The sequence below is a fragment of the Sminthopsis crassicaudata genome, chromosome 1 (genome assembly GCF_048593235.1).
Source record: "Sminthopsis crassicaudata isolate SCR6 chromosome 1, ASM4859323v1, whole genome shotgun sequence".
In the NCBI taxonomy this organism is placed as follows: Eukaryota; Metazoa; Chordata; class Mammalia; order Dasyuromorphia; family Dasyuridae; genus Sminthopsis; species Sminthopsis crassicaudata.
The window spans coordinates 190,212,749-190,227,882 of record NC_133617.1 but is presented as its reverse complement, the minus strand read 5'-3'; the positions used below and the strand labels follow the sequence as shown (position 1 = coordinate 190,227,882).

At 34.0% G+C, this 15,134-nt stretch overlaps 1 protein-coding gene across 6 annotated transcripts in view; it reads left to right on the top strand.

Annotated features, from left to right (window-relative positions):
* Positions 1–14,866, top strand: part of ADNP2 (ADNP homeobox 2) — a 40,116-nt gene extending 25,250 nt beyond the window's left edge. For all 6 annotated transcript variants that reach the window (XM_074273121.1, XM_074273105.1, XM_074273113.1 and 3 more), the window contains 2 exons: positions 7,288–7,377; positions 10,040–14,866. In XM_074273121.1, the coding sequence (XP_074129222.1) occupies positions 10,217–13,267 (3,051 nt within the window). In that variant the 5' untranslated portion in view covers positions 7,288–7,377; positions 10,040–10,216 and the 3' untranslated portion in view covers positions 13,268–14,866. The remainder of the gene's footprint in view (positions 1–7,287; positions 7,378–10,039) is intronic.
* The last annotated feature ends 268 nt before the right edge of the window (positions 14,867–15,134 follow it).

Genomic DNA, 15,134 nt, shown 5'->3' with positions numbered 1-15,134 from the left:
TCTTACAGAACAATAATATTCCATAACATTCATATGCCATAACTTATTCAGCCATTCTCCATTTGATGGGCATCCACTCAGTTTCCAGTTTCTTGCCACCACAAAAAGCACTGCCACAAACATTTTTGCATTTTGGGGTGCCTTTCCCTCCTTTAAGATCTCTTTGGGATAAGTCCTGTATAAACAGTGCTGGGTCAAAGGGTATGCACAATTTGATAGCTTTTTGAACATAATTTCAAATTGCTCTCCAGAATGGTTGGATCCATTCATAGTTTCACCAACAATGTATCAGTGTCCCGGTTTTCCCATATTCCCTTTAACATTCGTCATCTTTTCCTGTTATCTTAGCCAATCTGAGAAGTGTGTAGTGGTATCTCAGAGTTGTCTTAATTTGTATTTCTCTGATCAATAGTGATTTGGAACACCTTTTCATATGACTAGAAATAGTTTCAATTTCTTCATCAGAAAATTGTTAATATCCTTTGACCATTTATGAATTGGAAAATGGCTTGATTTTTTTTTTTTTTTTTAAATAAATTTGATCATCACATAATCTTGGTGCTGTGTACAGTGTTCTCTTGGTTCTGTTCACTTTACTCATCATCAGTTCATGTAAAGCTCTCCAGGCTTTTCTGAAATCATACTGCTTATAATTTTTTTTTTTTTTTTTTTTTTTTTTTTTTTTTTTTTACAAAACAATAATATTCTGTAATATTCATAAACCATAACTTATTCAGCCATTCTCCTACTGATGGAGCCATCCACTCAGTTTCTATTTTCTTGCCACTACAAAAAAGGACTACCGCAAACATTTTTGCACATGTGGGTCCCTTTCCCTCCTTTAGGAGGGAAGCCCAATAGAAATATTGCTAGATCAAAGGGTATACAGTTTTATAGTCCTTTGGGCAAAGTTCTAAATTGCTCTACAAAATAGTTGGATCAGTTCACACCTCCACTGAGAACAATGTATTATCAACTTGTAGTTCTTTGTTATTACAAACAGAAATATAGGAAATATTTTTACATTCTGCTTTATAGTTCATTCTGGTATTCCTTTCAGTTTTATGCTTGTGGTATATTAGAATATTAGTAGCATTTCCCCTTGATTATTTTAAAGGTTTTACTTTTTGCCTGGCTTTCCATCCATTGCAAAGAAAAAAGCAGGGCCAATTGATCACCTCCCCTTGCTCTGTCATGCTGAATCAGTCTTTTATTTCAGGTGCCCTCATACCTGCCTGCACTGGCCTTCACCTTGTTTTCTTGGGTATACTTTTGAAAAAGTCCTCTGGTTTCGGTCTAGATATCTGGAGGGGCTTTGAGTAGAAATTATGAGCCTGAAATCTTTTATATTAATAGTAGTAGGTACTTTTTTTTTTTTTTTTTTTTTTTTTTTTAATATGATGCTTTGATGGTTCTATTTAAAGAGACTAGGAGGCCATTCTCTTAATTGTTTGGAATGGAAAATTAAGAATATTAAAAAGTTCAGCCTTTATGTGGCTTAGCATTTTTTTACATTCCAAAGATTTTCTACTTTCCTTAAGGGATACTTTTCTTATTTACTTTGGTAAATGAAGTGGGTAAAAGGGAGCAGCATTTACTTTTAATAATTATGTATTTTTTATTGAATTATATGGTTCACAAATGTTTCAATTGATTTTAATCCTGATTAAACTGTTTTTCTAGTTATTCACATTTAAAACATAAAACACAGTTATATCAAATCCTCAATTATAAGAGTTTGTAGTGCTTAGAAACTTAAAAAAAATTTTTTTTTTTAAATTCTTGTATGTTAACTACCTATATGGATGCTCTACTGTGAATGCCTTTCACTTGTGATTTCTTTAATCACATTTGCCTAGGCATTGAGCAGTCCTTTTTTCTTAAGTGATACCTAGTTATGAGGGGGTATATTGAGTGATGGTAGATGATGGGTGGCTGTCAAGATTTACTTGTTAGAAACTATTGATCCTTCACTTATATACAATTATTAAGCAAACTAGCCTAGTAGGTTGTGCACACTGAATTTGATTCCTATATCAATGATTCTTACTTTTCAATGGCTTTGAGGTTTTCTTAGTTACTAAGGTATCTTAGCATTGTTCTTTATTAGAAGCCTTCAAACAAAGATTAAGTAAACAGAGGTACATATTTATTTAGTTTGTTCAACATAACATCCCAGTGAAATCAATGAAATGACTAAGAACTAAAATCATCTAAGACCCTTCATAAATCAAAGAACCTCTCAGTTAACAATATGTCAAGGAATAAACAAATATCCAAGTGCTGAAGCTTATTTATGGAAATGGGAATGGGAGGAAAAAGGGTGTTATGATGTCAGTCCAGGACTAGGTCATTGCCACTACTACCATAATCACAGAAGGATTATTACTAAGAGCCATGAAATTAGAGATGCATGTAGATATGAAAAAAAAAAATTATAGAAGCTATATCACACACTGATGGGTATAAAATTTTAGCACTCCTAAGTACATATCAAAATATGTCCTGATCTTTTTCAGAAAAAGAATTCAAACCTATTAAGTTATTTGGAAGAAAAAAAAAAAAAACAGTTCTAAATTGTAAATGTAAACAGTTATATGGATAGAGCACTGTTTCTGTTGGTGTGAAGAGTACCTGAATTTGAATACTTTTCAGGTTTTTATGTGACTATGTGCCGTTCATCTGTAGAAAGATTAATAAAGGGTTATTATGACGATCAGATGGGATATGTAAAAGTAATATTGAAAACATTAAAGTGCTATGTAAACATTAGCTTTTCTTCATGTATGTGTTAGACAAAATTCTACCAAGAGTGTTGGTTTCTTGATTTTCATTCTAATATTCCTATTAGCCAGTACAGTGCTTATAACAATGCATTTATTTTCTTTTCTGTGGTAAAATATGAAGTTCTAAAATATCCCAGGATGATGGAATGGAATCTTAGAAAAATCTCTGTATCACTCATATTGCTTTGGCTGGATATGTCTGTCATCACAAACTTACCTTCCTAATGAGAATGACACCTTCTGGTCCACGAATAGTCCAATACTATTGAGTATTGTGAGGGGACTATTTAGATATTATCTTCATGGATTATATTGTACTGACACAGCAAATATACACATAAGAGCAGGCCCTACGATACCCAACACAGAAAGGTTATTATTATTTGCTGAATTATGGCCAGTTGTATTCACTGACACTAATAGAGAGGGTGCCTATTTTCAATTTTCAAACAAGATTTACGCCTGCAAATAGTTGGCAGTCTGTCTTCCATCTGTATGTCTTTACATAAACTGTCCACACCTGGAAAGAGCTTTTTCACATAAACCACTTAAAATACTTAGCTTAATTCAGTTGCCATCATATCTTATGTAGCCTTTTTTAAATTTTTACAAATTCCATCCTCTCAAACTGTTACGTGTTCCTAATCAGATATTTAGCAGGGAATGGGAATGGAAATGGATATGGATTATATCTCTTTTGACAAATTCCCCTAGTAAAATATAAGGGGACTGTGTGTGTGTGTGTGTGTGTGTGTGTGTGTGTGTGTGTGTGTGTGTGTGTGACAGATACACAGAGTACAATGGCTTGTATATGTTAGACCCTCAAATTTTAGACCATATCTAATAATGATTGACATTTATATGAACTTTAGGGTTTATGAAACACTATTACCTCATTTGAATTTCATAATCAAATCCTTTGGGTCATTATTTTCAGTTTTATAGATGAAGCATTCAAAAGTGTTGTAGGCAGAGTTCAAATCCAGTTCAAACTGATTTTATATCAACTACTCACTCTACTTTAAATGTCTACTTGCTTTATCTGAAGAACATAACTATTTCTCTTAGTCATAGTGTAGTCAGAACAAAATATATGAGAAAATCTAAATAATTTGTTGTATTCTGCTATATTGTACATTTCAAGGTGTTTATTCATGTTATCTCAAAATAAAAAGGTGTGAATAAAAATACCCACAGTATAATAAGCATACAAATATCTGATTTTTGTTCTCATCCTTCTATAATACCTGGAAATATTTCTTGCAACTTTTGAAGTGATTTGATTTAGTACTATAGTTTTAATAAAAGATATATCCAGATTTTATCACCTTTAATAATTAAATCTTGTATATTGTATAAAGAGACATGAGCTTTGGTATTATTTGTTTAGTCCTTGTTGTCTTACTCAGTTATGAATTGGAGAACAGATAACTGACTATCAAAATTTCTGTATAGGTTGGGGGTTTTCCCCCATGTTAATCTGTTCTTTGGCTTAAACAGTTCTAATTCTTTTGGGTTTAATTCATAAACTTTTTTGGGGGGGGAAGAAGGTTAAGTAACTTGCCAGGTCACACAACTAGGAAGTATTAAGTGTCTGAGGTCAGATTTGAACTAAGTCCTCCTGTCTTCAGCGCTAATACTCTATCCACCGAACCACCTAGCTGCCCCCATAAACTTATTTTTTTAGAAGTATTTATAGTTATCATGACATAACTAATTTCTAAGTCGTAAAGTACAGGATTTTGCAATATTTTAGGAAGTTACTGAAAAGTGAGTGTATTGTGGATAATACCTCTTAGCTGCCTATATATTTTATTTTATTTAGAATTTTTTTTTTCACAGTATATATGTATGAGTAATTTTTTTTCTTATAATATTATCCCTTGTATTCATTTTTCCAAATTATCCCCCCTTCTTTCCATTCCCTCCCCCCGCTGGCAGGCAATCCCATACATTTTACATGTGTTACAATATAACCTAGATACAATATATGTGTGTAAATACCATTTTCTTGTTGCACATTAAGTATTAGATTCCGAAGGTATAAGTAACCTGGGTAGATAGACAGTAGTGCTAACGATTTACATTCACTTCCCAGTATTCCTTCTCTGGGTGTAGCTACCTCTGTCCATCATTGGAAGTGAGTTGGATCTTCTTTATGTTGAAGATTTCCACTTCCATCAGAATACATCCTCATACAGTATTGTTGTTGAAGTGTATAGTGATCTTCTGGTTCTATTCATTTCACTCAGCATCAGTTGATGTAAGTCTCTCCAAGCCTCTCTGTATTTCTCCTGCTGGTCGTTTCTTACAGAACAATAGTATTCCATAACCTTCATATACCATAATTTACCCAACCATTCTCCAATTGATGGGCATCCATTCAACTTCCAGTTTCTAGCTACAACAAAAAGAGCTGCCACAAGCATTTGGGCACATACAGGTCCCTTTCCCTTCTTTAGTATTTCTTTGGGATATAAGCCCAGTAGTAGTACGGCTGGGTCAAAGGGTATGCACAGTTTGATAACTTTTTGGGCATAGTTCCAAATTGCTCTCCAGAATCTGTCTATATATTTTAAAGGTAAAATATGCCATTGTGCCTTCTTTTAGTTGTTTATAAATGTTTGGACTTTTTAAAATCAGAGTTGTAATCTTCATTAGTCCCTATTCCATGGCAAGGGTTATGCTAAGATTGAATAATGTTAATAGTCTACAGATATCTACCTTTAACTTTCTCTAAAATATAGGGTTCAGATTAGATTTTCATGTTGTTGCCTCAGTATTTGTTAGAATACTATAGATAATAAAGCTTGTATAGTATAGAAATGGATCATTTTTAACCTAGTGTTGACTAACCAAAAGTAATAAAAACAGTAAGAAATTTGTGAAAAGTTAGAATCTTAAAATAAAAAATATTGTAAGCCAAGGGATGAGGAAAAGTAGACTAAGTATTTTGAGGGAATCATAAGTTTTACTTATATCAATTAAAGGGAAGCTACAAAATCAGAATACTATTTCATGTGGTATCATTTTTATGAGTCATTTACCTTTTTGCTTATGGTTGTTATACCTTGAATATAAATATTTTAATGTGTTATTTGAAGTTATGGTGACTAAAATTGTTATTAATAGTCTATAAAACCAATTATTTTTGAGATATATCTAGTTTTATACATCCTAGCCAAAGATAAAATTTTGTTCTGGAGGAATCTCCTTCAGGAACAAACTTGAGAAGTCTAGAATAGTGGTTTTTTATTTTAACTTTGCATCTGAGGACTAAAATGAAATAATTCTGATAACTGTATTTCACTGTAATTGGTTTTCTTTATAATCACATACGAATTATCTTATATGTTGAAAAAATTTTCAAAAGGATCTATTGATTTCAGCAGACTGTCTAAAAGATCCATTAAACAAAAAAGATTAAGAACAGCTGGTCTAGAAAAAACATTTAATGTGCTCCTTTGTTTTATAAAAACATAACCTATATCTCATTTTACAACTTCCCCAGGTAGGGGAAGTGACATGCCCAGAATCATACTATTAGTATTCTTAGTAGAGCATGATGTCCTCTTATTTCAGATCCAACATTCTTTCTACTGCACCTCATTTTCAATACAACAAATAATACTTAATTTATATTGTGTTATCTAGGAATGTGATAACACATATAATTGTACTAATGCCTCAAAACATTCTTATTTAGGTTATCTAGAATCATGGTACTAATCAGTTTTCAAGTCTTTAAATATTCATTTTTACAATGAAAATTGTTTTCCTGCTCTGCTCCTATTCATTTCACTCTGCATGAGTTCATACAAATCTATGTAAAACAATCTGGTTCCCCATTTCTTACAATATTGTAGTATTCCATTACATTAATATGCTATACTTTAGTCATTCCCTAGTTGATGACTGTCCTTTTAGTTTTAACATACACATTTCAGCCCTTTTGTTAGAAATAGTTTTATGGTGTTTTATCAATTTTTAAGTAACATGTTGCATGTTCTTTAACATTTTTCTTCATGACTACGGGTCATCATTTTCAATATAAATTTGTGTGATATTCTGAAAGGCTCTTGAGTTAAGTAGAACTGTTCTTCAGTGAAGTCCTAAATACATGTGCTTTTTCAGTTATTCACCTTAATTTTTAATAACTACCTCCTTTCCTACTCATAGAAAGTCAGTTTTATGTTGTCATTTTACCCATTTCTAGAATCTTCTCTCCACTCTTCATACCTCCTTCTTCCCATTTCCAATTATCTGATTTGATGTGGTTTGATGAACCAGATGTTGAGGCTTTTAAAAATTGTGTGTGAATTAGTCTGAGTTGAAGACCTCTATAGGAATACAATATTGCTTTATATTATGAACTTAGAGTTAAGGTCTTTAAAAAAAAAATTTTTTAAAGGTAATCACAACAGAGACAACTAGATAACTGTTGTTATTTTTTTCAGTTTTTGAATTTAGTTAACCTTTTTTTTTCCCCCCCTTTTTAAAGGACCTTAAAGATTATGATCCTGGAGAGAAATATTTTTACAATACATCTTGGGGAGATGTTTCCCCTTGGGAATCTTCAGGAAAAAGAAAGGTATGTATTAGATAGTTGAGTTTAAAACTTTTAAAAGAGAAAGTTAAGTATACACTTATAAGCATAGTTCTGAAGGGTACTTGATATATTCAGAATGTATTTTTGATGAATGAAGAGGTAATAAGGTTTTCCCAGAAAAGAAAAACAATCCGTTTTTGGTATTTGATAATATAGTCTACTCCCACAAAAGTGTCCCAAAAGTTTTAATGCAATTCTAAGCTATTAATCTTTTATTTTTAATATTAAGCTGTTAAGATTTAGAATTGCACCAAGATTTTTAGGACACTAGCTAGTTCTACATAAATTTTGATTACTGATCAAGGGAAAACAATCTTCTGTAAGTAAAATTTTGCAACATGATAATGCCCTGATGCTTTTGCCCTTTATTTTGTGTGTAGCATTAATATTTTAATTTTGGTTGACTTTAATTTCATAGTTTTATTATGCATGTTTTTGGTTCTTCTTTTCTTTATAGTGTTTCATATAAATATATTTTTTTAAATACTTTATAGTTACAAATTTTTATTGTATATTCTCTTTTATTAACATGCCATGCTTTGGTCAGCTATTCCTCAATTCACCAACTGCTCATATTCCACAAAGAACTTAATAAACTCTTCCAAATCAAATCAACATAGCATCTCTGATAGTGGTGACTTGAGTTTGGAGATAGAAAATGGTAAATATAGAGAATTAGGGAAATCCGGTTTGAGGAAGGAAGGAAAGTAAGATAATATGACAGTAGATAGAATGACTAGACTTGAAGGTAGAAAGACCTGGGCTACTTGATAATTTTTAGATGTGTAATTCTGGGAAATTCATTTAATCGTTTGTAATAGGTTTTGATAAAAAGCTAAATCTAAGGTCCTGTAGACCAAGACCACTTATGGATTATATAGAAAATTCATCCTTCTGTATCCTATATAATTTTGTTGAGAAAAGGTTAGAGCAAAGGTTCATATAACATATCCCGGAATTATCTTGATTTTTATCTTGCCATAGAACTTTGATGACTCTGCAAGAGAGTGAGGCCAAAGACTTTAAGCCTACATAACTCTGCATGGCTCAAATCCAGTTGATGCACAAGTCAATGACATTACTCTTATGATGTCATTGACTTCTCCAAGAATGAAAGATTCATGAACAACAGATATGGCAAGCACCAAATAACATAAAGAATAAATGGATAAAAATTCATTTTTAAAGCACATACTTACTATCTGGGAATACCGATATAAGTAGCAAAATAGTACCTGCTCTGTCTTGCTTACAACACAGAGGGGAGACGTGGCAAAGGTTATGGGGAAAAGATCTTGAGTTCTAGAAGTAAAATGGAGACTGGTAAACAGAAGAGGGTGGAGTTGAATAATAGGAATGAATTTTAAAAGTCAGGAAGATCTGAATTCAAATATGGCCTCAGATACTTAAATAGATGGTATCACTATGAACTGTTTCTTGATTCAACTCACAAGTGTTTGTTTATTAATTGCTTGTTATGTTCTAGGTCACTTACTGAAGATTCTGAGGAAAAAAACCTCAAAACTTCTCAGTTTCTACTTATTGCTATTCAACTCTTCCATGTAACAGAATTTATCATGTTCCAGTATATCATATACTGGATATATACTGGAATACTTTTTCACTCTTTCCCTTCCACCGCCCCCCCCAGTTCCCTTACCATTCTCTACTCACCATTCTCTTAGAATTCCAGTGTGTTCTTTCTAAAATGTTTGGGGATTTATTTTGTTGTTGTTGTTGTTGTTTTTGCCAAAAGAGAGTGAAATAGGATTATAATCTGTTTTGGTCACCAATGGTTTTATTAATACAAATTAAAATTGCAGGATCTTTTGGTTTTGTATCAAAAACTGATTAAATTATTTTTTAAAAAAAGTAGTTTTCGTGTACTCTTGCTATGTGAATGGATTTTTTCTGATGATATATTTCTTTGATTTTGATTTTATTAATCAGTGAGGATGTCATGATTGATATAATTCAATCTATCTCTCTCCTATTGCTCATTGGACTAAGATTTTACATTTATAGTACAGAAAAAGTTAATTTTTATATATGGTTTAGACATTGTAATTATTTTTCCTTCCTTCTTTTCTACCACACTTTCACAAATCACTAGAAGAAAAAGAAATATATTACACAAAAGAAATGAGTCATTTTAAAATTTTTTCATGAATTGCCATGACCAAAGAAAAGGCACCCATTAAGTTTCTCTGTCCTAAGGTAATCCTAGGAAAGAAGACCATCTTTTACTGTTGAGCATGGTAGAATCTGTCAGAGATTGTGTTTTGCTGACATGGACTTTGAAAACTCAAGAGTTATCTCTGCCACAATGAGGTTTTGGAGTAGGAGCTTGGTGGAGTAACATTGTAATTAAAATAGAATTTAAAAGGATGTAAAACTTGTAATTATTTGATTTCAATAGTAGTTAATGGTTTAGGTGTTAGATGCAGGTTAAACACAATTTATTTGAAAAGAAAAAAACTATCTTGTCCAATTTGAGTGAGGCCTTTCAAAACTACTTCTAAAAATCTTAAAACTAGAAAATTGGGTTTTTTGGAGGGATTTTGCATTTATGGTATTAAGAGTTAGCTCTAGTCATTTAACATTCTGATTGTTAACACTAAGAGTATTTTTACTTTTTCTACAGAGATATCGAACAAAGCCGTACTGTTGCAGCCTGTGCAAATATTCAACAAAACTACTTTCTTCATTGAAAAATCATTTACATCGTTACCATGAAGATGAAATTGACCAAGAGTTGGTGGTTCCTTGTTCAAAGTGTGTTTTTGCTTCTCAGCCCAAAGTTGTGGAAAAACACTTTCGGATGTTTCATTCTTCTCACCGGAAAATTCAGAATTACCCCATGAATATTTTGGGTGAATCTAAATTATCCAGGAGTGATGTGATAAACTTCACATGCTTAAAATGCCATTTTACAAACACTTTGTACTACAGCATGAAGAAACATGTACTCATAGCACATTTTAATTACTTGATTACCTCCTACTTTGGCATGAGAACTGATGAAATGCCTGAGCAAGTGAAAAATGACAGCACTTCACTTGCCAATATGATTCCATCTTCTGACAAGTACTATTGTAAAAAATGTAACATAGGTGCCAGCAGCCTGGATGCTTTAATGTATCATATTTTGACATCAGATACTCATAGAGATTTGGAAAATAGGCTCAGATCTGTAATTTCAGAGCATATTAAAAAAACAGGACTTCTTAAGCAAATGCACATTGCTCCTAAACTTTCTGCAAATATGGCCATGTCTCCTTTAACTAGCAGCAATGCTCCAGCACTAACAGCTGCTGCTTCCACTTGCATTCAGCTTGCCTTGCCACAAAATAATCAAAACCAAACTCTGGTACAGTCACAGGCGGTAACTGTGGCCTCAAGTGCCTCTGGGACTCTTACCCATAGTGCCCCTGTTGCTTCCCAATCACACGTAACTCTTGTGTCTAGCCCTTTGCCAGTGGGCCAGAACAATATTGCACTTCAGGCATCTGTTCCTCAACCTGTTTTTGTTTCTCATGGCCTCCCACTTAATCAACCTGTGAGTCCTACAGTCCTTCCCTTAAACCAAGCAGTTGGACCTGTCAATAAGTCTGTTGGAGCAGGGGTTCTCCCTATAAACCAAACCATTCACCCAGGACTTTTGCCCCTCAATCAGTCTGTTGGACCTATAAATAGACCTGTTGGACCTGGAGTTCTTCCCATAAATAGACCCATTGCACCTAATGTGCTTCCTGTTAACCAACCTGTTGCATCAGGTGTCATCCAAGGAGTTCCACCAAGGATGATTTCTATGGGTAAGACAGTCTCATCAGGGGTACTCCCTGTAAGTCAGGCAGTCACATCAGGAGTACTCCCTGTGAGCCAGTCAGTCACATCAGGGGTGCTCCCTGTGAGCCAGACAGTCACATCAGGGGTGCTCCCTGTGAGCCAGACAGTCACATCAGGTGTTCTGCCTGTGGGCCAGACGGTAGCATCAGGGGTTCTGCCCATGGGCCAGAAGGTATCGGGGGTACTCCCTGTGAGCCAGGCAGTCCCATCAGGAGTACTCCCTGTGGGCCAGGCAGTCCCATCAGGGGTTCTTCAACTCAATCAGTCTGTTATGCCAGGAGTTCTTCCAGTTAGCCAGGCAGTGCGTCCTGGAGTACTCCATCTCAATCAACCAGTTACACCAGGTGTTCTACCTGTAAATCAGCCAGTCAGACCTAATGTCTCCCAAAATGCCGCTTTCCTAACTGCAGGCTCTATTCTTAGACAGCTAATACCAACAGGGAAACAAGTTAACGGGATACCTACATACACCTTAGCACCAGTTTCAGTTACGTTGCCTGTACCACCTGGTGGTGTAGCAAATGTTACACCACCACAAATGCCAATTCAGCTCATGCAATCTAATGCAGCTACCCAGATATCTCATTCCCCAGCTGGTGCACCTTCTCCTCCCATAGTGGTAAGCACTTCCCAAAATATGATTGTCCAGGCATCTTCATCTACTCCAGAAACAAGCCAACCTGTCAATCTCAAACAAGCTAAACAATGGAAAACTTGCCCAGTTTGCAATGAACTCTTTCCATCTAATGTCTATCAGGTGCACATGGAAGTGGCTCATAAACATAATGGATCAAGATCCAGTGAAAAACTTGAGCCTGAAAAACTTGCAGCATGTGCACCATTTTTAAGATGGATGAAAGAAAAAAGTCTGCGCTGTATCTCTTGTAAATGCTTAATATCAGAGGAAGAACTGATGCATCATTTATTGATGCATGGTTTAGGGTGCTTATTCTGTAAATATACTTTCCATAACATTAGAAGTCTTTCAGATCATAATAGGACTGTGCACCTTGGAAAGAAGAGATTATCTGTGGATTATAGCAACAGAGGTTTCCAGGTAGATAATGATGCTAATGGTGACTTAATATTTCCTCATATTGATTTCATTACCATGTTGCCAAAGGAAGAACTTGGAGAAAGGGAAGTCTATTTGGCAATACTAGCTGGAATGTACTCCAAGACAGTTGTACCGATCTACATTAAAGTGAGACCACAGACTCTTGAGGAACATAGCAATCCTGGAAAACAAGTCAGTACCTGTCCATTTTGCCTTGGTACCTTTGTGACCACAGAAAAATATGAAATACATTTAAAGGAAAGACATCATGTCATGCCAACTGTACATACATTTTTAAAGACTCCTGCTTTCAAGTGCATCCATTGCTGTGGGGTATATACTGGAAAAATGACATTAACTGCAATCACTGTCCATTTGTTACGATGCAGGAGTGCTCCCAAAGTTAGTAGTTCAGATCTTCAGATCCAGCCTGATCTTAGTGAAAAAGAACTGCCATTAGTGAACGGCGAAATACATGATTCTGTTTTTCCTGTCAAGAGAAAACTTCCCGATCTCTGTTCTGGGGCAGAGGACCAAAGGGATAAAGAAGAACCTCTTATCATAGATAATGACATCACTTCTGTTTCTGAAAAAGCAGTGAATGTGCCTTCTAAAAAACAAAAGAATGAAAGCAGGACTGAAGGTCCACTAATAAATGATGATGCTCTTCATATTCTAGCACTAAATCCCCAGAAGTATGAAGACCGTTCATATGAGGAGAAAAAACAGTTCCTTAAAGATTATTTTCATAAGAGGCCATATCCTAGCAAAAAAGAGATAGAACTGTTATCATCCCTTCTCTGGGTGTGGAAAATTGATGTTGCATCCTTTTTTGGGAAAAGAAGATATACCTGCCTAAGAGCAATAAAAAATTACAAACCTTCTGTGCTTTTGGGCTTTGATATGTCAGAACTGAAAAATGTTAAGCACAGATTACACTTTGAGTGTGAAACACAAACCTTATAAAAAAGCTATTTAAGAAATCACAAATAAGCAATCAAACTAGTTTTTAGTGAGGTTTTTTTTTGGGGGGGGAAAGGGTGGAGGGCACTTAGATTTTCTGTTACAGTGTAATGACCTGATGAATTACAGTGGTCTTACCCTGCTTCTCTAGATATTTTGGGGCACACAGTACGAATAGTTCTTATTTTGGTTTTGTGGAGGTCATTCTATTAGTTTTTTCAGTTAAATGTAACTTATGTTTTATATCTGCTTGTTTACCCAGTGGTGTTGAGATAATTAGAAACCAAAACCACATTTTGTTTTGTTCTGGGATTTTTTGTTTTTATTTTTATTTTTTCCATTTTTGCATTCATCCCAGTAGGTAGTTTATCTTTTAGTGGTGAATGGTACAGCAAACTTTTTCTTAGACACAGGAGTACGCGTTAAATAAAAATCCAGTAATGCATATGGCACAGTAATGGTGTGCTATATTAACTTTTGCTAATTTCTCCTTTGTAAAATACTTGCTTGTACTGTTACCTATTTATAATTTTTCAAATGTGCTTACTTTTACATTTTATAGAAATCAAAAAATTTTATTTATGAAGTATGTGCCCAAATCCAAAATTTGGTGTGTAGTATAAGTTGATAAAAGCATCATTATTACCAAAAATGAAGTACTTTTCTCTAGAGAACAGAAACACATTTCAGTATAAGTTTAACTATTTTGACATGTATTACTTTCCATGAAGAGAGATAAGGCAGTACCTTCTTAGTGCCTTTTACTCAGTGAGAAATTTGGACTACCTGAAGAATTTTCCCTGTCCCTTTTAATTTGCTCAGAAACTGTCCAGAAGGGGACAGGGAGTAGTTTGTTTTGTTTTGTTTTTGTTTTCAAGAAAAGGAAATAGGAATCTAGAAGTTTTACCACTTGGTGGTTACTAATTAATATCCAGGTCAGTGTAATAGTGACATGCTGATTCAGTGGATCTAATAGAATTAAACTAAGCCTAATGGCCATCTGTCAGCAATTAGTATGTTAAAATTTAACAGTGAGAACATTTTCTTAACATTGGTAAATGGGAAGGATACAACTGTTTGGGTTAGTATGTCATTGTACTGATGTTTAGTTATGTGATCTTTCTTCTAGTATACTTTGGCTATCATCTAGAATCTTTTACAAAATCTAAAATCATTTAAGTGAACACAGTCCAGTAACAGAGTAGCCAGTCTAGTCATTACGTCTGTTGTGTTGTTTAAATTCTGGGTTGGGGTTAGGGGGGCGGTGAGGGAGAAAACAAACATCTTATATCTTGTTGCTCTTTATTAAAGGGATATAGGGTTTTAAACCCATATGATGGAAAAGTTGGAATGCTCAATGGAAAGCTTGGGTCCTATTATTCAATGGAACTTTTTACATAATATTTTTGGGATAATACTGCATGCAACTGTTACAATGCGTCTTTTGAAGCAATTGTATAATTGGATTGTGATTGTCAATGTACTCTCCTATTGTAAACTTCAAAGAAAAAGCTTGCTGAACTTTTCCCATTTAAAATTTTTTTATAAATTGTTTTCAAAATGTCTATTTTGAATTAAAGCTACGTATTTTCCTATTGAAAATGTTTTTCATTCTTTACATTGTAAACTACCATCCTGACCTTGATGTTATTTCATATGAAGTTTTTATATAGTACTAAATAGCCATTGTGAAAAAGAAGCAAAATCTAAAGGCAGTTGTATAACCCATCAAGCTAATTAGAATTATAGGGAAAAGCTGACAGTTTGCTGATAGCCTAAAAACTAGGTATTATAATGTAGAAAAAATTCATCAAATAGCAAAGAAGAGATGCATTTGTTATTGGGAACAAAAGTGGTCCCTTCTTGAACC